The sequence below is a fragment of the Branchiostoma floridae genome, chromosome 4, assembly GCF_000003815.2.
Source record: "Branchiostoma floridae strain S238N-H82 chromosome 4, Bfl_VNyyK, whole genome shotgun sequence".
NCBI classification, from domain to species: domain Eukaryota; kingdom Metazoa; phylum Chordata; class Leptocardii; order Amphioxiformes; family Branchiostomatidae; genus Branchiostoma; species Branchiostoma floridae.
Window position 1 is genome coordinate 2,567,625 of NC_049982.1, and position 26,896 is coordinate 2,594,520.

The 26,896-nt window shown below is 41.3% G+C and overlaps 1 protein-coding gene across 1 annotated transcript; it reads right to left on the minus strand.

Moving 5' to 3' along the window:
• Positions 1-434: 434 nt before the first annotated feature.
• LOC118412987 (fibropellin-1-like) lies at positions 435-25,297 on the minus strand. The gene is made up of 19 exons (XM_035816082.1): positions 25,099-25,297; positions 22,944-23,155; positions 22,096-22,255; positions 21,344-21,469; positions 20,910-21,023; positions 20,516-20,746; positions 19,748-19,876; positions 19,457-19,576; positions 18,706-18,819; positions 10,971-11,084; positions 10,698-10,775; positions 10,029-10,109; positions 6,642-7,031; positions 5,608-5,721; positions 4,904-5,128; positions 4,587-4,715; positions 1,145-1,258; positions 935-1,012; positions 435-550 (listed from the first exon to the last, which is right to left on the minus strand). Exons 1-19 carry the CDS (start codon positions 25,247-25,249, stop codon positions 435-437), a joined length of 2,796 nt encoding a protein of 931 aa, XP_035671975.1. The 5' UTR covers positions 25,250-25,297.
• Between the last annotated feature and the right edge of the window lie 1,599 nt (positions 25,298-26,896).

Below are 26,896 nucleotides of genomic sequence, written 5' to 3' on the forward strand. Positions count from 1 at the left end.
CCCTTGTTATTAATAAATATTTCCTTCATCATACACCATTTCACAAAGATAACATAATAAGAAAAATACCATTGAAGTATCACACAAAAAGGACAATCTGATTAGACATTCGTAGGACAACACTTAATTCTAACTGATGGTGATGAAAGCATTCTGTTACATGTTTCGTTACAATAGTACACATCTATAGATTTCTTAGATTCTTCAACTGTTGCATTAAAATGTGTATACATACATGCACCTTGGCAAACAGGTAAGACATTCTTGTTGCCTTATCTAAAGTCAGTAATAAGCAAACACCCAAAAAATAGATCAAATAAGTAATCTAAGGGCCTGGTTTGCTTCAGCTTAATTTGAATTTTTTCGGCGTGTTTCGGTGTGTGTTCCAGGCCTGGTCCGTCATGTTGCCGTTGCAGGTGAGAATCATCGAAAATCTACCCGGCTCTGCAGGAGAAAGATGCCGGATCCTCCTCTTTGCAGTTCATACCGCCCGGACAGGAGGCGCTGCTGCAGACATAAGGGTCCACTTGTACCAGCCTGGTGCTCCTGGCTGAAACCAAATCAATATGACGAAGTCGATACCTTTGTTGGCTATTGATCTTCACTTTTTCTGCTCTATCATAGTCCCAGAAAAGTTCATAGTTCAAAGCAATGGTCATTATGAATTACTTATCAATGCCATATAAGTCAACAATCTCTGTTTCTCTTTGTATATAGAATACATGTGCAACGAGTGAATTGAAGCTGACATTGCATTTGAGATGGATAATTTTAATGATATAAATGAAGATTAAAATTATTACATGTAAAAGTTGATATTGCTATCACTGGATGAAGCCAATTTTGTGATCGATGAATCTGAGCTTAGGTACTGATTATTGTCATGACGGAAGTCTATGTGACTGTATAAAAGGTGGGGATATAAAATTCTGACCGTTGCAGATGAAATGGTCACCCTGATCCTGACACTGCCAGTTGAACGGACAGACAACTTGGGCACACAGGTCCATATCTAGAAAGAAATTACACGATTAAATGAAGATAAATCTTGGCCGGATATATCATACATGCTAATATGTAATTAGATGCAACTTTTGAAATGCTATCTTTGTTTGAAGTCGCTGTGATATGCAGTCTTGCATACCTGTTTCACAGTTGTCCCCTTCGAACCCAGCAGTGCAGTGACACACGTACGAGTTCAGGCCATCAGAGCACATTCCGCCGTTTTGACAAGGATTGGAGGAGCATTCAACAATATCTGTAAAGGGATATGAACAATTGAAGACTCGTTTTTTCTCTTCATTTTGTTCACTCGGCGTTCGTTGAAACATCTAAAAAAACAACACAGAGACTTCTTTGTTATTACACTTATCGACATCAGAAAGGCCTTTGGTTCGGTCTTAAGAGAGCTGCTATGGAGAATCATGGCCGGTTTCTTCATGGAACGTCTCATCTTCATGCCCCGGTTCCATGAAGAAATGACGGTCCATGTTCATGACGACTGGGAATCATCCTAAGCCTTTCTAGTGACCAAAGGATATGTTTTGCTGCCAGTAGTCAACACTCTTCAGCATCATCTTCGCAGCCATGTTCACCGACGCTTTACAAGACAGGGACAGCAGGTACAGGCAGATGAAAAGCTGTTCAATCAACTTTAGCTTCTCGCGTTAATAAACATTCACAGCTCTTTGCTGATAACTGCGATCTTCATACGGCTGCAATGGAATGTGAGATGCAGTCATCACTTGACAGGTTTTGTAGGTAGCGTCGGCCTCACCAAGAACAAAGAAGACCAAAAAAAAAGACTAGTCGGACATCCCAAGCCACACTACAAAGACAGTTTTAAGGTAAACTTAAAGAACTTCAGAATCCCCATGGACAGCTTGGATGTCGCCGCCAGATCAACCAGAGGCCCGGCGTTCCAGAACCACCCTGACTTCGGCTGCAGAAGGTGGGAAATAAACACGTACGGAAAGGAAGGTAGACCCCCAAACCACAGCAACCGACCGACCTCAAGTGCATCGTCTTCGGGCGGTGTTTCAAAGCAAGGTTTTGGCTGATTATAGTAGTCACTCTAAAGCGCAACTCAAGTCGAATTCCTCATTAGCAGTGGACGAGCAATGTTCGTACAATTCGATTATTCATTGAAATTCATTTCATACAATAAGACAGTGTTTTGCTTTAATGTACTATTCAAAACGAAGTTATGATGGATGCTCCTATGTGTTCGCATTAATCATTAATCGCCTTCTTTAGGACCAATACTGATGATCAATCACTTCAGAACGTAAACTCGCGAGAGTTACATACACGTGATCTAGCGCATATGGGGCGTTAGAAATCACTCCAGCATCAGTAAGTCTCGCGAGTTTAGCACTGTACTATAAAACGAGATTATAGTAAGTTTTCTCTAAAAAGAAGGGATAAATAATACCTATATTGCAGTATCCCCCCTGATATCCATCCGGACAGGAACAGAAGCTGTAGGAGTCGTTGAAGCAGGTGGAACAGAGGCCGTTGTTGTAGCAGATGTTCGTTTGACACGGCTTCGGCTCTTCAAGGATGTTGAAAAAAATTCACTAAAATGCAATTTTGCAACCATTTCTAAATTGTGTGCGCATGTGTGTGTTTAAGTAGCTCTTGGGATAAAGAGTAAGTGACCCTCAGCCAGGGGCCTATTTTGATTCAAAGTTTAGAGGAAAATTACTCAAGAACGTGTTGGCAAATCGTCACCATTTTTTGGAATGTAGATCATTAGTAATGTCGCACATGATAAACAGTAAGCAACTAAACAACTGGTTTGGATAATTAATGAGGAACGCTTATACATCCACTGCATTTTACAAGACTCAATCAATGTAAGTAAAAACGAAATAAATGTCTATTTGCACAATGAATGAGAAAATATGCTATTGCCATATCGGTAAATCTCATATATTACGATGATGAATAGATGTAAACCTAATAGATCATGATCAGATGTACATGATTCATAAGCAAACACTACAATAGCCTTTGTGTTAAGATTTTCATACATCTGTGCTATTTTTTTTACAAAACATGATCCACTGAGATAATCTAGGCAAATGAGATCGAATTTTTTTGCACAATCAGTGGGGAATACTTCACTCGATTTTTTGTCAACTTAAGTAATGAATCTTGACAATTTGATAGTATTTATGTATTATCATTATTGTTTTCTTTAGTTTCGTACCATTATTTTCATTAATCATTTGTATTGATATCATCATTACTAGCAGCATCTATTGTTATGATTAGTATTATTGTTTACATCAGTTTCATTACCATTGTTATTAATCATTTCATTTATTGCTGTCTATTTATGTTTGCCTATGTTTGTGATGAATATGTTTAATTTCTTTTTATGTAACACGCAGGGCTCCACTGAAAAGCAGTGCAAGAGCACTGAGCTTGGACCACCTTGGATAAAGATTACAGAAATAAATAAATAAATCTTGAATTGTGTATTTTGTGCAATTGTTCACAATACTTTACGGATCTGTATACGTAGCATGTGACTGCATCCGTAAATTTAACCCTATCCAGACTGGGCTTTTTTGGCATCCCCCGGCCTGGACCCCCCCCCCCCCCCCCCCCTTCGTCATTTCAAAACAGTTTACTGTAATGCAAATTTTGCAGGGGCTGATGTGCTTGTTAAGTTTCATAATTTCTGAAATGTTGATATCATTATGACATGATCTGACGAAATTTTGACGTCATTAATTGATTCTTTGGGCTAAAAGGGGGAATTCTCATAATACATAAATATATAACATAATAGTTAACAATAAAGGGTTTTTTAAGTCAATATTTAAGTATTCTAAAACTTCTGTTATCAAAGCCACCACAACGACGTCAACACGACGTCAGAACATATTTAAGCTATCACTTTTAATTCACCATCTTGGATCATCGACATCAATTGTCCTAAGATACATATTTTTCAACCTATAACCCTAAAATCCATGAAAACGGATTAACATGCATTCACATTGTTTTTTGTGAGAAAATAGCAATTAGGGATGGAATCCGACTGAAAATAAGCTGATTATAGTTTTCATGATGAGATTGCCCGTTATCTTGGAATTTGACCAATTACATCATTACTTTAGCATAAATTATGGATATCTAATTATAAATGCCACATTAAAATATGTTACATATTAAAGATATATGAAACAAGTGTAGTTTAGCAAGGAAAATCACATTTCTTAGACGAAAATTAGTGATTTTTGTAAAATATGCCTTTCAGAAACCGTTGTCATGGCAACACGAAAAATTATAAACTTGCTTTCTTTTTAGTAAATTGTTGCCAACAATATTCTAGGAACAGTCAGCAAGTTTGGTTGTCCTGGGAAATTTCGTTTGGGAGTTATACAGCGTTAAAGTTGGCGCAGGCCCTTTTGGCCACCCCAACACACCCCACCCCCAAGTCTGGATAGAGTTAAGCTGTTATTGTAGTAAAATATGAATAAGTCAGTTGTCTTCTCAGCTGCTTTATGTTCAATGCACATGACGCTTGATAAATACAAAGAATGATGTTCCATTTGAGTGTTTTTATGTACCTGACACGCAGACGTAGCTGTGTTGCTCTGTGCAGAAGGCAATCTTTGCCTGGTAGTTGTTGGAACTGTCCAGAAGAACGCAGAGGTCAAAAGGGGAAGACGGTTCGCCTGCCATCCACTGTAGGGAACCTGTTAAAAATAATAACAACGAATTGGTAGTAATTAGTAATATGTTAACTGGTCCCAAGGAGAAATCACAAGATATACTTTAAACGGATTTTAAGCTAATGAATCTAGCCATATATATTGTATGAAGTGAATTTCTGTCTTTTTATTTAAACAGGGTACCAGATGGACGTATTATCATATCTTCATACCTAACGCAAGAGTACCATCGCTGTGGAGAATAGGTAGCGGAGCTGTTTTCATGGCCAGCCACGTGGAAGAACCAGTGGTGGCCGCAATCATGTTTGCCAGGAACTGTTGCTTTTTGTCGTCTTTCACATCCACCATGTGGCCGTCGACAGCAAGGCAGGCATGTGTGGCTTCGAGATGGCGAGCTGCTGAAGTTGAGAACTTGTAGCAATCTCCGACAGAAGATACTAGAATTAATAAATAGTATATAAAATTTGAAAGTGCAAATTTAAATTGAATCAAAAATTTTCTCTCCGTGCAAAAAACAACACACTTCCAGAATAATTAGTTTTGGATGGATAAAACCTAAAAACATATCATTTAAGGTAACGTATGCCAAACGTGAGAAGTCCACGGCATACCTTTGACAAGTTTCAAATCATCTGATTTCATCAAGCTATTTTTAGAATTAGGCATGTGCATCTGGAGAGTGTCACAATGCCAGGTGATGAAGACAATGCCTTTCAATCGCGTCACATTCTAGTAATTGCATATAGTATGTTTCTAATGCTACGCTCTCTCAAGGAAAGTACACAAGTCATGTTTCTGATTAATATATCGCATGTACTGTATGTTTATTTCCTTATGTATCATACTTTTCATTCCAGAAATCTTTCCAGCTTGACCCCGGTTTGAAAATGACGTATCACATAGTCTCGAATCGTACCGATTTCACAATGCTCCCCTGTGGTATACTTTGGGCAGACACAGCTGTAGCTGGCCACGTGATCCATGCAGGTCCCTCCCATCCAGCAAGGGTTGCTCTCGCACTCGTCAATATCTGAAATGAACGAATGTATTTACATTGATCTTTTTTTTTTTTATTCATGAAATTTGCTTATGTTTCAAATGTTAATAGACGTATGGCCAATGTCATGCTAGTGCCTCTATCGCAGCAATACATTGCAGTCTGTTACCTACGCACAGTCTTTACTATTACGCCTGTGCAGTGCATCTTTAAGCTGAATTATATAAATAATACACGCAGTGAAAAGGTAAGGTACGTTTGTGTAACATGAACAGTGACACTCACCAGTTTCACATAAAGTTCCAGTAAACCCAGGTGCGCACTGACAGGTGAAGCTGTTTACTCCTTCCTGACATGTAGCCCAATTCTGACAGGGGGCGCTGCTGCACTCGTCGAAATCTATGTAATTTTTTTGCAATTTTGATAAATCCAGTCAAATCAAAGTTTATGTTCCAAATCGTCTTAAATAGCAATGCTTTTCTCATGGACAATATGGATTTGTAGAAAGTTTGCATGGAAGTTATATTTTATAAAATGTTAACATTTGCTGTGAACATTTATCTTTCCCCTAGAAGCCTACCTATTACTTGGTGAATCCAGTATAACCAGGGGGAAAGTCACAAGTTTCAAAGTTGCATTTCAAACACGAATATGTTCCTACTGATTAGGGTCATGCTTCTTTTGTTTCTGTTTTGATACGTTCTACTATTGTCCTCTTATTTTCTTCATTCCTTATTGAAAAAATAAACATGGCAGAAATACCTTGGCAGACAAGTGGCATTGAATCTTAGTGCTTATTTTCTTTACTGTAACTCGGTGTTACTTCAATGGACAAAGGTAGTAAGTACGTTTTAAGCAATGTCAGAGGTCATAATGCTTAAACAATGTGCTCTTATATTAAACATCTTGAACAACTTTGTCCAAAGTATTCGGCACCGATAATGAGTCCTTACCTGCACACATCGCGTACTTGTTGCTGTAATATGCTCCATGTAGGTGGTCTGTATGGGTCTCATAGTCCACTCCGGTGGCACTTCCGTCAGTCAGCCAGGCAGGGATGTACACAAAGGTGTCATCAAGGGGCTGGCAGTGCGGAGGGTCAGTATGTCCACACAAGTTTTCCGAGAGGACCAGGAAAGTTTCACAGCTGACTAAGGTGTCATCGAACACGATGCAGTTTGAGCTCCAGTAGCGATTGGTACACCCGTCCCTACCTGTGTGATAGCACGGGTACCTCATTCCTGCAGCCTCACAGGTCGCCTTGACGTTGGCATTGGTCATCTGACCGGAAGCCTGAACGTTAAAGAAACTCCAGTTGCCAACCATGGCCAGGTATTCTTGGCCTGAAAAGAATAAGAAACGACACGTTGATGTTAAGCGTTGCAAGTCATCTTCATCCATCATCCCGGCGTGCTGGTTGTACGGATGGTAATTCATGCAATTCAGCATTGCATAAAGTTCTTTTACATATGACATTGATAGAAATCAGAATTTTCATTTTAACAATAAAATACAGGGGTCATCAATGGGATCGGTCAATTCTGATTACTACAAGAAAACAGTGCTAGAAATACTGTATAGCTTTTCCTTCCGTTTATAAGCGGGATTTTGTGTCATAACAGATTCAATCAATCTCAGTGGGAGATAAACCTTTGTAATCAGTGGTGTGAGGGGGTGGCTTCTTGAACATTGCATCACATGTACACGTTCCCGAAATAAGAATGCATTGATGAAACTTTAATCCTCTCTCACTCACTCATCCTCGCCGCATATCAGACTTCGCTGAGGCGAACCGTCCTACTTGAACCCTGTCTAACGCTACATGTAGACCCAGGGGAGCTATAAGTGCCCACGCCAACTGTCACGTCATATATAGAACTGCCTAACGACATGTGCTAGGACTATATTTAGTAACTTAGCCGGCAAGAATTTTAGAATAAGGTCTCTGACAGGCATACAAAATTTACTAATTAAGCTTGGAACGATGAGGTTATACCACACTCGTTTTCTCACATCAATGACGTCATAGTTGATTCACTTGTACATCCCCCAACACACACACACTCTCTCAAACACACACACACACACACACACAAACACACACACACACACACACACACACACACACACACAAACACACACACACACACACACACACACACATACACGCAAATTTGGAGATTTTACACCCAACGCGCTGCCGATTGCACCACGCCGTCCCACAGGTATTCTATTTACATTAAGGATATTCATATGTTATACTCACCAATCGATGGCACCGACAGACTGCCTACAGCAGCGATGAAGATCAGGAGCTTCCACATCTTACCACCTGTTAAGTAAAGTCTTGACAGGTAGATACAAGTGTGCAGTGTTCTGTTTACAACAGTTTGTACTGGGTTGTTACTGGCGTCAGATAGAATGTGTCAGTTTAACGTGGGTGCTGATTGCCTTAGGCTGTAGTGGATTTTTTAGTTTAAGTAGCAACGTCGGCGCGTGTCGCGAACTCTGGAACGTTCTGATTAAAAATGCCAAGGCGTACTCATGTTGGCATGGCACACGGCATCTGATGGCGGTGTTTCTGGACACGGAGGTGTTTAAAGCTAAGAGCACAACCCGCCGTACGTGCAAAAACGTCTACGTGCCAAAACTCGGGCAATCTTTTGGGATCCGTAAGTTATAAGTACAGCCTCAGTACGAATGTGTATGGAATCCGACGGATTTTGGAGCACGCAGATACGCCGTAGAACTCTACGTGCAGGCAGATCTTTTTCTACTACATACTTACACCTTACGCAACCGTGCGAGTGACGTGCGTTGAGACACACTCCCTCCCTACTCTTAGTCTTACCATTCCTTACTCACGTTTTTTTAAACGTGGCGGATGTGACTTAAAAGAAAAACAAAACGTACGGACAAAAAGCACGTACGGCGGGTTGTGCCCTCCGCTTAACAGACGTGGACGTGCCGTCGCTGGTAGATCAGAATTATGCAAAGCAGAGTGGAGAGCGAAGTTTTACATCTAACTGCATTGCCATATGCCATCTAAAACTTGGAATATATTCTGATTTCTGTATTTTTGTGGATACAAATAATGCATGAATATGTCATCAATACATCAGTTTTGTTTCTTCTTAGAGAAATAAAAAGTTTATTCTCGTAACATTAAATTGGGGATTTTATTGGGAAAAACACATCAGGTGTTCTTGATTGCATAGTTTCTGTGAAGCAATGGCTGTCTTTTGCGTAATTTCAGACTTCAATGCGTATCTTTTATACATCGGTTGTCCGGTTCATCCGGAACAAATCAATAGCCTTTGAACTCTCTACACCCTCGACACTGGACCGGCAGACCCTGACCTTTGCCCCTGTCCGTAAACACACAATCTTTATGGGACTCCAACTGCTCCCTGGGATCAGAAAAAGCGGAGTGGGCTCAAGCCAGTAACATAGTAAAGCCCATTCTTTAAAAACATTCTTATCTTTCCTTTTATTGATCTCACTTTATGAAAAGGCACTTTGATTAAATTGACTACAACTCAACCCGCTTATATCTGAAAGGCTGACCTTGTGTGCCTTTTCCCTTGATTTTTTATAGGTTCATTTACACAGGCGAAGAGTTTTTCTACATACCTGTACTACGAATCACTCATCCTTGCTACTCTCCAAACAGCAGTTTAAGAGTTTAATGAAGCTTTAAAAAAAATCACAACGAGACATGTAGTCATATTGCAACTCTTTAATCGGTTAAATCCTAGGCCTTTGTTGTAGGGAAAATCAAGAATTTCATTTATCGGGATAGCCGCATGGCAGTATATGATGGTACAACACGAATCGCATTGTACTACATCACTTATATATTGTCGCCTGTGACAGTTTAAGATATGATATTCTTTTGCAAGTATGTTGACAATTAAAGCATGAAGTATATATTTTGTGTAATTGCGTACAATACTTTTCAGACTTCTACACGTAACATATAACACTTAATATCAAAGGCAAGTTCACTTTCCAATATTTGGACCTTAATTTACCTCGATAACAGCTTGTCAATAGGGTTTTGTAATTGTAATTTTAATCTGGAAAGAAATACCACTCATTCTGAATGTAAAATGCTTTGCTGTTATTTCTACGAAAATTATTGAATGAAGTGCACTTGGGAAGAATCAATTCACAAGATAACAAGCAAAACTATATCGCGCATTAAATTCCGGTATATTGCTTCATTGCTGACTATGTAAGGCAAAGTTAATGCATTTATCAATTATCATTGTTGTATTTTCTAATAACACGCAGGTGTCTGAAGCCATCTGTTCAGTTAGCCCAGCACGAGAATGAACCGCCCTTCTCCTTGCAGTACATGCCGTCCGGACAGGAGGCGCTGCTGCACCGGTAGGGCTCCATCATACGGCCGGCCGATGCTGGAACGATATGCACAGCAAAAAGAAGCCGTTTAACCTTACAGAGCAACAATAGGCAAATTATAATATTACTATTGGTTGAAATTTTTAAGTCTAAGTAGTCGTAAAGGTGATCAAAACCCTCTGTCTATGACGGCAAATATACTTCAGGAAATAGTGGCAGCAGTATTTTGAATTCAACTGTGGTCCGATGTCATTTGCTTGTACCAAAAAAGCATGATATGGGTTTATTTCTGTTAAATTGAGGACAAGTTACTTTTTTCATGGCCAGTTGGCTGAACGGTCTAAATTTCCTCTTGACGTCGTTCTCATAGTAGTGTTATACTACGGGGATGTCATTTGTATATACATATTCAATTTAAATTATAAATCCTATTTATCAGTTTATATAAAATACATATATTTACATGTATGTAACCCCATGTTTTGGGAGACTAAAATGCCTATTGATACAGCATAACATGTTGTGCTGCTCCTACGGCTGATAAATCAGCTATGGGATGATAATGATGAATCACATGTTTTATTAATTTTTCTAGAATTAAAACTAATTGCATCACGGATAAAACCTGCTCTGATTGTACTTACCCAGGCAGCTGAAGTGGTCAATCAGGTTCTGGCAGGTCCAGCCGAACGGGCAGGTCACAAGAGAACACCAGTCTATTTCTGATGTAGCAAAAATGCAAGACAATTTCAGTCAAATATAGATAAAAGCATATAATTGGTAGTCCTTTGGTATCAAAGATGACTCATCAGTTAAAAGGCTAGATTTAGATTAAAGATGAATTACTTAGGTAAAAAATTAGATTTAGATTACAAATGATTCGTCACATTAAAACATATCAAAACAAAAACAATTACCGATTTCACAGTTGTCTCCGTCGTACCCGGTTGGGCACAGGCAGCTGTATGAACTGACTTGATCCTGGCAGGTTCCTTCGTGTTGGCAGGGATTGGAGGCGCACTCGTCAATGTCTACATAGTAATACAAACCATCACCAGGTTGGTTAGACGTAAACATACGAGTATTGTTTAGTGCAAAACAAAATACCTGAATGACTAAGATCATGATGAGAACAATGCGTGCGCTAGCTTCCAAATGGTGATGTATATGATGCAGTCAGTTACCATATGGCTTCCAGATTTTGTTTAGCTGAGAAGTTAGTTGTAATTGCCAACGAACACTTACTTCTTTCACAGAACTCGCCCTCGAACCCATCAGGACAGTCGCAGAAGGTGCTGGAGCCGTTGAAGCAGGAGGTGCAGTTTCCGCCGTTCTGACACACGTTAGGCTCACAGGGTTTGAGAGCTGGAAGTGTAGTGACGATCACACTTGTGATATGAATTAAGTTTATACTTCAAGACTTAATATTTGGGGAGATTTGCTTAATGGAAGGAATTGTATTTGATTGGAGTGTTTTTAAGTACCTGACTCGCAGACGTAGTTGTGTTGTTCCGTGCAGAAAACAGTCTTAGCCTGGTAGTTGTTGGAGCTGTCCAGGAGAACACACAGGTCCAACGGGGACGAAGGTTCGCCTGCCATCCACTGCAGGGACCCTTTTTAGAAGAATCAAGAACAACCGAAAAAGAGTACATTAAAACTTAAAAGTACATTAAAGCGTTGAAACGCATAGGTTAAGTATCAAACATAAATACCTCTTCTTTAATAAACTGGTCCCTCAGGCGAATCATTAGAAAATTCTATCAATGTTCTAAAACGGATCTATTCAGCAATCATTATGATAAAAGAACTAATTTTGTTTTGTGTCATCCAGAGAACAATATCTTCGTACCGGAGACAAGAGTACCATCGCCGTGAAGGATAGGTATCGGTGCTGTTTTCATAGCCAGCCAGGTGGAAGCTCTGGTCGTAGCCGAGATCATGTTTGCCAGGAACTGTTGCTTGTTCTCATTTTTCACATCCACCAGAAGCCCGTCGGCAGCAAGACAGGCTTGGGTCGCCTCACGATGGGTAGCAAGTGAAGTCGACGGTTGATAGCAATTTCCGACAGAAGATACTAGAATTTAAAAAAACAAACACACACATATATATATATATATATATATATATATATATATATTTGCTAGCCGAATATTTCACAACATTTTGTTTGACGCTTGTTTCGAAACAATCTTGTTACAGAGAAAAAAAGGCAAATTTTGAATGTTTCAAAGCTTGAATGTGCAGAATGTATTTAACCTTATTCAGACTGGGCTTTTTGGCCAGCCCCTTTTAACTCCTGTAACTCTAAAACTGCTCATCATATGACCACCATTTTCTTGGAGAATGATGTAGACATCAACTATCGTACCAATGTCACAATGCTTCCCCGCGGCATCTTTAGGGCAGACACAGCTGTAGCCGTCCACGTGATCCAGGCAGGTCCCTCCCAGCCAACATGGGTTACCCGCGCACTCGTCAATATCTGAAATATAAAAGGATAATTATGTTGACATCAAATTTCATTCATATTTCAAATGGTGCCTAAATGAAATTTGCTGTTGTTTAAAAGATCGATAGATTTATTGCCAATTGCAATAATGTCCTGTGGATATATCACAGCAACGCTTTGCAATCTGTTGCCCTTTGCATAGTCTTCGATGGCACACTCTTCTAAATCGTAAAGCGTGCATTCTTAGTATTGGGGTGGATTATATAGCTTCAAACAAAGCTTATATTCAGGTGTGGAAAGAAATAAGTATGACAGGGCGTATAATGTTAAATGACCAGCTGCCACCCACCTGTTTCACAGAGAGGCCCTGTATATCCAGGTGGACACTGGCAGGTAAAAGTGTCCAACCCATCCTGGCATGTAGCTCCATTTTGACAGGGGGCGTTGCTGCACTGGTCAAAATCTGAAACCGTGCACTCGGTTGAATTACAAAGAAAGGTTATCGGGGCAGGTAGCATCGTTTCCGCTACCCGAGGAGGAAAAAGACGAAACGAAAAAGAAACGTTGGGAGCAAAATGAGGCGAAGAACAAGGAGGATGAGAAGAAGCAGTCTGTGGGGTCAAGGGGCACGGGAGGATCACTAGTTGTGGGGCGGAAGTGGTAATCCAGTCGAATTGCTGAGATACAAGCAAGGAGTGTTCAGTGTTGCTAATGTGGGACAGAGCCTATGTCAGCATGTAGGTTACTGTGATTGCAGGATTGTTTGTGGTAGAAATGACTGCGAACTCAAAACCGCGAAAATATTTTTTCTGTCTTTTATCCACCTACCTCCTTGTCGTGGTACTACATGTAAGTACTGCGTGAGCTTAAAATCATCTCGAAAGTTTTATTTTCTTCCTTCTGCGAAGTCATTCCCCGCAAATTTATCATGATAATAGAAAAGATGCTGATCCATGAACTTGCTGCGAGTTTGACAGCAGAAAATCCTACTGGCGTAGTGTTTGTGTAAACTTGCCTGACCCTTTGGACAACTGTAAGAATACGAATCGATAGGGGTGACGACAGTATATAGATCAACAGAGAGCCGTAAGGGGAGCATCAGTACTGGCTAGCGGTGGGTAGAAAACTGAATCGATCAGCAATGAATGGTGTTGAATGGGAGGATGGACTTTTGAAACTTTATTCAGCCCATTAGCTAGGTAGCTAACCTTTTCTGAACTGTTATAAAAAGCAGGACATTCAAACTATATACAATATTTACAGATCGATATTGCTGAAGAATAGAGGAAGGGGCTTGTGTGATCACAGTGCATGTTAGATTTGAGTACAGGATTTTAAGTGGATAACGAGTGGCAGATGTATATAATAGCTGTTGGGCTATGTGAGGCAGGGGGTGCAGTTTGTTACATACTCGGACTCCTGACATCCACAGACACGTTACTGGTCGTTCTGCCCAGCATGTTGATAGCAGTGCAGGTGTACAGTCCTGCATCTGACGTGGTCGCGTTACGAACAGCTATATTCCCGTCATTCCCCACAGTGACCCTGCCCATATCCTCGTCCCTGGGCACCACGCTGACAGTTGCACCTGACGGAAGTGTGACCTTTACGTCCGGAGTCGGGACGCCGCTCGCCTTGCATTGCAAGTAGATCGTGTCACCTGTCTGTACTACAGTCGTGTTCCATGCCTGAAATCTGCTTATGGTAGCCGCTTCACAGGCAAGCTGTTGGGGCGTCAGGTCCTTCAGCTGCCGTCCTAACAACGTCTCCGGGCTCGCACAGGTTACCTGCTCCTCAAACTGGCACTGTCCGGTGAACTCGCCTCTGAAGGCGGCCATCCGACAGTCACAGCGCCAAGGGTTGCCATGGAGGTACACGTTTGCGATGGGTGCCAGCTCTCCGTGAGCCTTGCCCGGCAGGGCATTGAGGGCGTTATTCTCCAGTCGTATGGTGCGCAGACTGCTCATGTTGGCAAAAGCACCTGGCTGGATGGCACTGATGCTGTTATTGTTGAGATGCAACTCTTGCAGTTGGCTCAGGGTGGAGAAGTCTTCGGTGGCGACGGTTGTCAAGCTGTTGTGGTCCAGGTGCATAATCAGCAGCTGAGGGAGCGATTGAAAGGTTATAGGCTGAATGGTTATAACGTTGTTGTGGTCCAGATGTAGCTCCAGCAGCTGACTTAGATTCGAGAAGTCTGTGGGAGAGAATGTTGTTAGGTTGTTGTGGTCCAGGTGCAGGTACCGCAGTTGAGGGAGGTTTTGCAAGGCAGCAGGCTGGATGGTACCAATGCTGTTATAGCCCAGATGCAGTTCCAGTAGTTGAGGGAAGCTGGAGAAATCTGTAGTGACAACTGTCAGCCTGTTGTTGTCCAGGTGCAGATTCTGCAGATGAAGCAGCCCCTGGAAGGCACCAGGCAGAATACTGCTGATGCTGTTGTGGTTGAGATGCAGCTCTTTGAGTTGAGTCAAGCTGCGGAAGTCATTGACAGTAACCAGATTGTTGTGATCCATGTGCAGGTACTGCAGCTGTGGTAGTCTCCCGAAGGTGCCAGAAGCTACAGTACCAATGCTGTTATACTCCAGATGCAGCTCCTGCAGCTGACTCAGCCCGCAGCAGAACTGCGCATTGTTGACTTCAGTCAGACTGTTGTGGTCCAGATGCAGATACTGCAGGCCTGACAGGGGGTGGAAAGTTAGAGCCTGGATGATGCTGATGTTGTTGCTCCTCAGATGCAGAGTCTGCAGATGAGCAAGTCCTTCAAACACCCCGTATTGGAGCTGTGAAAGCTGGTTTGAGCCCAGGTTCAAGGACACCAGGCTGGCAAGGGCGGCAAACGTTCCACTGTCTATTGTGTTGATGATGTTGTTCATTAACTCAATGTCATCTAGGTTCCCGTACACGGAGAAATCCGCAGGGTGTAAGGCGGCGATGTAGTTGTTAGAGGCGTAGAGCGCTTCGATGTCAGCCGGCAGGTCATCGGGGACAGAGGTCAAGCTCAGGCCCTGGCACACGGCATTGTGGGTAGAGACGAAACATGGATGTGCTACTGACCTCCCAAGATTGTTGAAGATCATGAACAGGAAGATCAGGATCGTCTGCAGCCAAAACTCCATCCTGTTGTCTTATGTGTCTTTTTTGTCTCTTTGTGTTATTCAACCTAGAAATGAAAGAATCTTTAAATCATTTATCCTGGCAATATCTCAACGATTTTCCCATTTATTGTTTTATATTGGCATGGAATGGGTCTTAGATTATTCACATAGTATTGATAAGGCCGTAGGAGAGAAGTAAGGCCACAGGAATTCAAAGTTTAATGTTTCTAGAAATATCTCAGCTGACATAAAATTTCTTTTCTGAGTCGCGAATGAAAGGTAGTCGATTGTAAGTGGCTTTTATGCCTAATTATAGCCTTTAAAGGGTCTAAACAGCAAAGATTAACCTTGTCAGGTAGACCAATCTGAAACTAATGCCCATTTCTACACTTCGTCCAGACTCACTGATGAGGGACGGGGCGGATATCACAATATTGACTATAGGTAAATAAAGTTAGGAATTGTTGTGTGTTCTTTGCGATATATAACAGGGACAAGTAAATGCCTTCTAGCCTCCCATTTTTATAACACAAGACTTAAAACACTACCTGAGAGTGTAGATATAAGTGGATAGAATCGATGTTATGTCGGATATTTACCTGCACCCAACTAGCACTACGATGTAGTACAGACGTCATGTTACATCACACGTAGTGCATGAGAGCCTGTGCTGTCAAAACACACTAAGTAGTACTTGTATCGTCCGACAACACATTATATAATATTATTAACAAATTATCATAACATTGAAACTTCAAACATTTATGATTTCTTTGACTAAAGGGCAAATAAAAGAAGCGATTCATGTTGAATGTGTCGCTAGAGGTACGAACACAACTGCGCAAGACCAATCTAATCCCGTTTACAGCTAGTAATAGCTCATTAAGTAATGAACTCTTTCTTAAACGTGTGTTAAGATAATGGTATTATAGACTAACCCTGCGCTCCAAGTTGTGCTCTGTGGATTTTCAGTTAGTCCCTTCAGTTAGTCCCGTCTATAAACAGGTTCACAGAGAGCCACCAAATACGGAGCCGGACTGTTCAGTGTGAACTTTAATGCCCTCATGATCACCACCTCGAACCCCTTATCAGAAATCAATTTCTGCAAACTTTGGACTGTTTGCAGAACAAGCGTTTTACCCATGGGTTCATCACCTACGGCATTATTGTATGAAGTGTGATGTCCACATTTAAGTAGGTAATGTAATATCATGATCTATCAGCAAGCTAAGTAGATTTTTCCCGCCAGTTAATAGAATCGTACTAAAACACCAAAAGGGCTGCCTCAAACGCGGTGCGTTTGCAAACATAACCAGATTTGTTTAGCCTTTGACCTGTCTCATGACTGCTTGATCAATGTACAATTTACAGCATGCTAACAAAACCTAAAAGCAACCGATATGCTGTGCACGCCGAAATAAACTTAAGATGACGTTATACACGATAAAAGTTTTAAGAAACGTTCACTTTAATTCTTGTTCATCATGTTTATAAGTCTAATGTACTTAACTTGAATGAGGAATGATGTAAAACAGATAGAGTTGCAGAACTTGAAGTTGGAATTTAATTTAATGTAAACATGGCGGGTTATTAGTTGTCATAAGTCTGAACCATAGGAGTTGAATCGTCACTGGCCGACGCTTCCCTGCCATGTCATGTCGGCTCTTAATGTCAGTCTTCCGATGACCTTTACAGTTGAATGAATGTTGATTGTTGACATCACAGGTGAGCATGTGATATTTACCAATGGTGTCTTGTGATTCTAGCATGTGCTATTTACCCGGCATTGATTTTTCACATGTTTAGGCCAGCATGTGGTGTTCTTATATTTCAGCCATACCGTAGGTAATGTGAAATGTATTGTATACGTGATGTTTCTTCTTTCTTTCTTTCTTTCTTTCTTTCTTTCTTTCTTTCTTTCTTTCTTTCTTTCTTTCTTTCTTTCTTTCTTTCTTTCTTTCTTTCTTTCTTTCTTTCTTTCTTTCTTTCTTTCTTTCTTTCTTTCTTTCTTTCTTTCTTTCTTTCTTTGTGAGGCATTGGCTATCTGTGTGAGGCATTGGTCATTACGGAATTGTGTTATGGCTTTTAGACTAGAAAACATCTTTGAAGGTATCTTTGGTGTATATTTTGGAATTTTATGGTAAGAAAAAAACGACGATTGCAACAGAACTCACAGTTTTAGTTACATCGTCTATAAGAAATTAATCAATAAATGGATCAATCAATCGACAATTATTCATTTAATCAACTATTCTACTGTTGAATTGACCGGAAAAAGACTGGCTGGCTTATGACTAGGCAGCCCAGCACGAAAATGAACCACCATCCTCCTTGCAGTACATGCCATCCGGACAGGAGGCGCTGCTGCACCGGTAGGCTTTGGCAAGGCGGACGGATGTAGCTGGAAAAAAGAACAAAAACTATGACAATGTCTTCACTCATTTTTTTTATATCATTACATTCACCCACCATTCCCGCATAAGTTAAGTTATATATAAGTCCTATTTTTGACAGAATTAGTATTTGTCTGTGGTCATTTGGATTTTTTTCTTCTTCTTCTGTAAATAACCACCGTTCCTAAGCAAAACATAGCTTTCGATTTAGAAAAATAATCTGCATCTTAACTTTGCTTATCAGATATCATATGTAGGTAAATTGCTGCCGCATTTCAGTTGTTCATAGAAAGTTTAACTGCTAGTCAATTTTTCATATACCCTCTACCAAAATCATCTTACAGAGTGTATTCTAGTGTAGGTGCAAAATAATGCTCCTCTAGAGATATCCAAACGAAATAATTCTTTACAATGTCATGTCCACCTACCCAGACAGGTGAAGTGGGCTCCATAATCCTGGCAGGTCCAGTCAAACGGGCAGGTCACAAGGGCGCACCAGTCCACGTCTGGTACAGAAGAAAAAAAAAGTATGCAACTTATGGTTGATACTGAAGTACTCACTCGTGAGCCAGTTCTAGATGGGGTTCGACTTCGATACAATTTTCCATACATATCATATTGTAGGTTAATTCCACATTGATTTGTTCTATTTTTGCAGTTACATGTGATGACATGCATTTATGTCGTTACATGGAAGAAATAGGAAGGTTTTTATTACCAGATTCACAGTTGTTCCCGGTGTATCCCGGCAGACAGCTACAGTGGTAGGTATTGACGTCATCATGGCAGGTTCCTCCGTTTTGACACGGATTCGAGGCACAATCGTCAATGTCTGAAAAAAAATGCCATAAGAAGCCATCATTTGCAATTAGCCAACACTAGTATTAACTGTGGAATATTGTTCATAACTGCCCATTGTCACTTGTATATCTACTATGTTTATATCATGTATTTGCAATTAGCCCTCGGGCATGAACTTGCAATTAAACTTCTTTATTATTGAAGTTTATTTGCAAGTTTATATGTCATTATTATCACCATTTATATGTCATTATTATCACCATGCGTAACTGCTTCAGAATTAGATGTTTTAAAGGCGTTGTAGCTGTGAATGGAATGGAATCTCCGGGCAGATTTACCAGTGGCATAAGATGGTATCAAAGCTGGCTAAGAAGTACAGCTGGCCAAAAGGAGTCATCAGCCAATGAAAGGTAGCCAAACACACTCCTAGGCCGGCTTAACTCCTCTGGCAGCTTTTGATGCAATCCCATGTTACCGTAGTCTGCTTGGAGATTAGATGACATGGTAAATGGTGTTGAACATATTGCACTTTGAATAGGTAATATAAGTATAATTATATGGAAATGTTTTTAGTTTTATCTGATTAAACAAAGAGTTCTAGTGATGCATAGCTATATTTCAATGCAAAGAAAAACAATAGAAATCTATTGTGATAAGAATAAACTTACTGATCTCGCATGACTTTCCTCCGAACCCATCAGGACAGTCACAGAACAGTACGGACTCGCCGAAACAGGAGGTGCAGTTTCCGCCGTTCTGACACACGTTTGATCCACAGGATTTGAGATCTGAAAATTTTGTTAAAGATGTTTGAAAAGTATTTGAAAAATTACCACATCGTAGGAAGATTTATCTGTGACAAAACTGAAACTGCTGTCACTCCGTCGTTCAAATTTAAAAGCAATCCCTCTACAATATGTCATTCTTTTTGTTTACGATGATATATTTGAACAATTTACCCGTCTGACAGACGTAGTTGTGCTGTTCCGTGCATGACGCCGGCTCCGCCTGGAAGCTGTTGGAGCTGTTCAGGAGAACACACAGGTCACAGTGGGAGTGGGGCTGGGTAGGTGACATCTCTAGGGGCCCTGTTGTTGACAACCATGTGATTTGATAAAAGGAGAACGGACCGCTGAGTATCAGAAATCCATAGACAGTAAGGAATCCAATCGCGTCACATTTTTACCACCAAACCTACTTAGGATGCTAATAAGATTACTGACCAAGAACCACGCAAGGCCCATAAAAAGATCAAAGAAGCAGTTCACATGAAGTATGGAGGTGTGAAGCTGAGCCGAAATGGTGGCTGGAAGACGGGGGTGGGGGGTGGGTGATAGAGACGATCCACGCAAGTTTTGACCTAGTCCTGCACTCTCGCGAGACTATGTAACTCCGCGAACAAGAGAGACGTGAGAAAGGTGTATTGTGCCTAAGAAATGTACTCTTACTTATACGACACTACTACTTCGAATTACTCCCTGTACAGTAGCTTGGATATGTAGCTATGTTTTTGACAAATGTACTATTTGTTTTTTTACGAATAAAGCCTGTTAAAAAAAAATTAAAAAAAAAACAAAACAAAAAAACTCCGCGGACAAGATGGACTGATGTCATCGAAAATTTGGAGGTACGTGTGTTTACCTTTAACAATAAGTCACTATTACAAGAAAAAATTCTATTAACTGTGCTGATACGTGACTCATGAATCCCTTAAACGATAAACGTACTTGGAGAAACCGAACCATCGGGGTACTTCAGGTAGTACACAGGTTCCAGCTTCACCCCGAGCCAGCTGGAGGCTCCAGTGGAGGTCGCGATGCCGTCCGTGATGAACCTTTGATGCTGCTGTCCTACCTTCGCGTCCGCCAGGCGACCGTTTTGGGTACTACAGGCCTGCTGGGCCTCAGGTTGGGAGAGGGCGTCGGACGAGAACTGGTAACATTGTCCGGAAAACGCAGCTGTAAGGAAAGACATACGATTCTAAATTTAAGACGACCAGTGTACACATACCATAGCATAGGTTAGTGGGTAAGAAATGTAAAAAAAAAAAACTTAACCCACAACACAACGTTATTATGTACGTCATAAAAATGTGTATGCAAATGAATAGATGTTTCGTACCGATTTCACACTTTTTTCCGGCAAAACCTTCAGGACAAACACAGCTGAAGTCCCTGTATCCATCCACACAGGTGCCACCGAACCAACAAGGATCGCTGGCACAGTCGTCCACATCTGTAGGAAGAAAAGAAGAAAAATAGAGACAGTGACCACACGCTAATGAAGATTAGGTATTCAGGTAATAAAATACGCAAAGTAACAGTTACCAGATGAAATCAACTATATTTGGCAACGGTCAGACAGTACATGCAGCTGTCGTACTGTCTAGCTGTTTGAGAAACTGTCACCTTGCGTATGCAAATGGCCGTGTTTCTAAACACTAGACTTAGTAGCTAACAATTATAGAAAGCACATTGTGAGATTTGATGACCTTACATCCACTACAAATATTGTCCAAAACACAATTCCGAATTCGTGTGATTAAACCTAATTACCTAGGCTTGTTTCACAGCGAGTCCCAGTATACCCAGGTACGCACTGACAGGTGAAGCCGTTCACACCGCCCTGGCACGTAGCTCCATTCTCACAGGGGGCGCTGCTGCACTGGTCAATATCTGAAGCTGTGAATACAAATTGACTCAGTTGAATGTTTGGACAAAATGATTGGCAGGATGAAAACTTGTCATCCTTCTTCACGACATGGGATTAAATAGGTTCACTGTTTCCGGCTGCATTGTTCGTAATAGTGAAATAAATCTTTTGTCAGTTTCTGACACATACCTTTTACACCTTGGATATGATTTTTTACACTTTTGCAAATGGATTAGCAACGATCGGCAATCAGCGACCCAGTACAAAACAAAATAGCCAGAGCCAGCAAAAGAGTATTATAAGCCGAAAAAAAGGGCCACAGAGATCCTACTACGGAATCTAATATCCACCCAATGCGCAGAGTGCGTCCCGGTTATTCTGGCTGAGCCCGACCGTGTAGTACCGGTCCCCGTCCACTCCACAGGCCGCCCCGGCGTGCAAGCTGTACCCCATGTAGAAGTACATGTACATGTACAAGTTATGGAAAAAACAAGTACTCACCCAATGCGCAGAGTGCGTCCCGGTTATTCTGACTGAGCCCGACCGTGTAGTACCGGTCCCTGTCCACTCCACAGGCCGCCCCGGCGTGCCAGCTGTACCCCACGTAGAAGTACACGTACATGTACGTAAAGTTGTGGAAAAAACAAGTACTCACCCAATGCGCAGAGTGCGTCCCGGTTATTCTGACTGAGCCCGACCGTGTAGTACCGGTCCCCGTCCACGCCACAGGCCGCCCCCGCGTTCCAGCTGTACCCCATGAAGACGTACACTCCGTCCAGGGCGCGGCAGCGGTCAGGGGTGGTGCCGCACAGAACCTTATATACCGAAAATAATTTCATCAGGTTGGTAGATGGACATGAATTTCTTTTTTACATAACCAGTTTTTCTCACCTGCTGACGTTTCGATGTCTGTTGTACACCTTCTACAGAGCTTCTAACTGAATTTCTGCTTCTCGCCTCTATATGTAGCCGATGTTGGTGGCGTTTTTTCGGCGAGAACACTATCCCAAACGTGGCTTAGTTCGTGCACTTTTCGTCCCGGTCTGACAGACATCGAAACGTCAGCAGATGAGAAAAACTGGTTGTGTAAAGGAAATTAAGACTCTTATGTCCTAGAACCTGTCAATACCTGTTTTAGTGAGATCGTGTGGCATAATCGGCAGTGCTTCGGGCTCAGGCCCAAGAGGTCCCGAGTTCAAAACCAGCCGTGTCACCGATCGTGTGCCCTTGGGAAAGGCACTTTACACGACTTTCCTCACTTTACCCAGCTTAAAAATGAGTAGTACCTAGCTTCGACTAGGGTCGTCCCTCGGATAGGACGTTAAATGGAGGCCCCGTGTTCGGCGAGAGCCACACATCGAGCACGTTAAATAACCCACCCCACTTAACGAAAAGAGTAGGGGTCCTTCCCGGTGTGAGTGGATCAGGTGTTTGTCACCTGTTATGTTATTCCTTCCACAAATGTAGTAAAACTGACTAATGAATTTAAAAAAAAAACATTACCTGAGACAGATCGTCCATGGGCCCGTAAAAGCACCCCGTCAGACCGGTCAGGACGCAGAAGCTGGACGACCCTGCGCAGCTTCTATCCCCCGGACATGGCGTGACGTAACCGGCCGCCTCACACGTCCTCTTCACGTTAGCACTCGTCATCTGTCCGTTGACCTGTACTTTGAAGTAGTCGTAGCCCGAATATGTAGCCAAGAACCTTCCGGCTAGAGAAAGAAAATATAGGGTAGGGTCAGTAACACATTGTTTAGACTTTGAATTATCTGTATCTGTATCTGAATAGCCGGTATAACCGACCTTCGGCATAAGTACGTATGGTATTGACGATTTTTAGCAGAGACACGCCAATTGTGGCAAAATTACCATGTGATGTAGTGCTATCAATCTTCGTCCTATTGATTCAATGCCTTATTTATTAAAAAAAAGGCATTGACATATCCTAACGTGTAACCCATGGGCATGAATATCTGCTCTTTCTAAAGAACAGCGCATGGTCTATAACCTTCTATCCGCCCGTTTAACAACCTACAAGCATGTCTTGATAGTGATGTCTATGATGATAAAATGTGCTGGCGTTATTCGTCATCGTTCACTTGAGTCTTCGTCCTTCTGTTGTTCTACTTAAGGTATCTCGGTTGGCTAAATTGGCATTTTGACCTTCCACTGTTTTCTTATTGATAAATTAAGAAAGAATGGAGCCGTAACGAATGTTGATAGATGGGCATTAGAGAATTCTAAATCTGATTTTTTTTGGGCCGAATTGATGACGTCATCATTTTTATTACCTCTGATATTATTTTTTTCTATGACAAAATACAGCACTTTGGTACATACCACTGTAATGAAACTTCGTTTTTCGTTGCATAATGATGGAAGCTACAAACGTAGTGTTGCGCAAATTGATATCTACTAATGATCTGTAGTAATTAGAAAATGTTTGTTTTCATCTAATTAAAAAAATTTAATTCTTAATAACTACAGATCGTTAGTAGATATCAGTTTGCGCAACACTACGTTTGTAGCTTCCATCATTATGCAACGAAAAACGAAGTTTCATTACAGTGTTATGTACCAAAGTGCTGTATTTTGTCATAGAAAAAAATAATATCAGAGGTAATAAAAATGATGACGTCATCAATTTGGCCCCCCAAAAATCAGACTTGGAATTCTTCAATGCCCATCTATCAACATTTGTTATGGCTCCATTCTTTCTTAATTCATTGATAAGAAAACAGTGGAAGGTCAAAATGCCAATTTAGCCAACCGAGATACCTTAAGAAAAATGTCCAAACTGCCCAGAATAGTCTACAGACACACAATAGTAAACTAGCGATGTTTGTTCTACCGCTTGCTTGCGGGTGAACAAAACAATGTTGTGTAGTCCGTTTTACGAACAAGGAGTGCCACGTGAATTTCACGTGATATGCACATGGTGGTCACGTTTTGACACACGAAGCGTAACGACTAACGGCGATGGTGGTTGGGGAGGGGGGTGTTGGGTTTTATCAAGTCTACCTAAAACAAGTTTGCAGGAGTTTCAAACTTCGATTCACCATGTGTTGAGATTGCAAAAAAATTTTGTGAAGTCAGCTACTTTTAAAATATACTATGATTATTATTAATAGCAAGGCAACCTTGAAAATCAGTTTTTCACAAACTGAAGGGACTACCCTACAAGATTAAAAGATAGATTAAATCATTCGACTAAGGAAAACCGATGAAATACACCGTGTCGAATTACTTATGAAATACGTCAGTCGTGACACTAAGTTGCTGTTACGGCTTCAATAGTTTCTTCTGCTGTGTCGCTGGGTGCAACTATATACTGCTTTGTACGTATGATGGATAACCAATACTAAGGATTATACATACACATATTTCGTTCTTTATCCATAAAAATATGTTTTTTACATAATACACGTACCAGGTGAGTTTAAGCTAAAGCGGAAGATAATTGGTAGCGCACGATATCTGTAAGCGCTACGTTATGACTATTACCGATAACACATATAGAATTGAAGCAATTCTTAACACTTAAGGTAATATAAGGGGCACATATCATATCCCATGACACGCACACACATCTAAAAGCCAACGAAAGTACAAAACCCTCACAAAATACATAGTTTAAATCATACGTTATCCCTACCTTGTGATTGGGACGGCCCCACGAACACAGCCAAGGTGAAGATGATGAACTTCCACATCTTTGTAGGTGCTTTCCGACTCCTAAAATTGTGTGGAACCGCTTCCGTTAACGTACGTTTCACCGTCTTAGGTTCTACATGGAACAGATGCATTCACCCAACCCTTACACAAAGACTGCTGAAGGACGCAGTGCGCAGATCGATACACATTTATTGACACCACCGGTGCGTGCAAAGAACTGTGCAAACTATCATAAGAAAACACACCCTTTGCTTCCAACGTTGCCATGAAGAAGAGAGATAATGGCATAGGATTCTCTGTCTCAATTTCTGCAGACAATGCGCACATCCCAGCAACACCGACGCGTGCAGAAAACTGTCCAAACTTTGTAAGAAGACACACCCTTTGCTGCCAACGTTGCCACGGGTGGCGCCAGATAATGATGGCTAATTGTGCAAACGGGGATGTCCGGCTGACGAGAATAGGTGTATTACTCACTGTGTGACCTAGAAATAAGATTCAGGTGAAGGACGAGATGGGTTGTTCTTCCCTTCCTATGTTTTGCCAACAAGAGACGACCAGTAGGTGAAACCCTCCACTGCCGAAACTTTGTCACATGGACGAAAACACCCAAAGTAAACAACAAAAGCCATATTACCGTGTTTTATATTAATCTACAAGCAGATCCTACGGTAGCATAAGATAATATCAAAAGCTGTCAGATTAGTGAAGCTGGCGTAGGCTTAGGTCACATTTCCAAACCGGGGCCCGGCCGGGGTGTTTGAAAAAACCAAAAATCAAAATGTATACCTAGAAATATACACAAATTATGAATCATGAATCTTATGTTGACATTTTCTGTAGTTTGGTATCTTTTATATCATTCTTTTCCCTCCGGAAAGCTGCCCGGCCGGGCCCCGGTTTGGAAATGTGACCTAAGCCTTAGTAGTGTGTTTTCCTACAGGGAAAATGGTCAGCCTTTGGATAACCACACTCCTTGGCTAGTTGGTACTATCTTATGCCATTGTGGGACCTGCTTGGAGTTTAGTTTTACAGTATTTAATTCTACAAACATTACGTTACAGTCTGTTGACTTACTTATAATTAGCAGAGGCGGTCTGGGAAAAGATCGTTGTTCGTGAAGACAGAGGCGTTCTGCTGATAACGGATTCTTAATGAGACTAGATAGCAACTCAGGTAGCTCAAACTCCAAACTAGCCTGGGTGCCGTCCTCCATAGTAATAACCGCTGGCCCAATCTTCTCTCTTGCTAACCACGTGGTTAGAAAGATAAAAGATTGAGCGGCACTTAACCCGGTCCCAGAAGGCGTCACGGTACTGAAGTTATGTCATATGTGGTAGACAGACATAAAGAAAACGGTGCAAAATAGCACGCCCTGAAAAGTTTATAGATACCTTTTTCCAAATGTGACTGCAGCATTAACAAGAATTGTGCAATTTTGCAGTCTCCAATCATTGCTGCTTTGACGCATTTTCACGTATAAAGAAGCGATGCATTGAAAAATATACGGCACATCTACTGATAAAATTTGAACGTAATCACTATATCATCATGACCTCTTTGTTTTGTGCAATCCATAATCGTTTAGAAGGCTGTGTATCTAATTTGCACTATTATTATCATTCGGTTGCGTGGTTTTTCGAGTCCATGCATATATGCTTTTGTTTATTTGAAGACCCAATAAGAATTTTTTAAAGCGCTGAAATCATTAGAAATTCGCTTGCTGCTGGGCACTTATCGATGTAATCCCCAGCCCACCGGTCACGGGCCCGTTAAAG

What these genes read in the sequence shown, in the direction of transcription:
- LOC118412987 (XM_035816082.1), bottom strand. Translation starts at nt 25,249, where the DNA reads ATGCATCTGTTCCATGTAGAACCTAAGACGGTGAAACGTACGTTAACG. An exon ending in GGGGCCGTCCCAATCACAAG is followed by an intron (nt 23,156 to 25,098) that starts GTAGGGATAACG and finishes TTCTTTCTCTAG; the next exon opens with CCGGAAGGTTCTTGGCTACA. An exon ending in CGGAGACAACTGTGAAATCG is followed by an intron (nt 10,776 to 10,970) that starts GTAATTGTTTTT and finishes TTGCTACATCAG; the next exon opens with AAATAGACTGGTGTTCTCTT.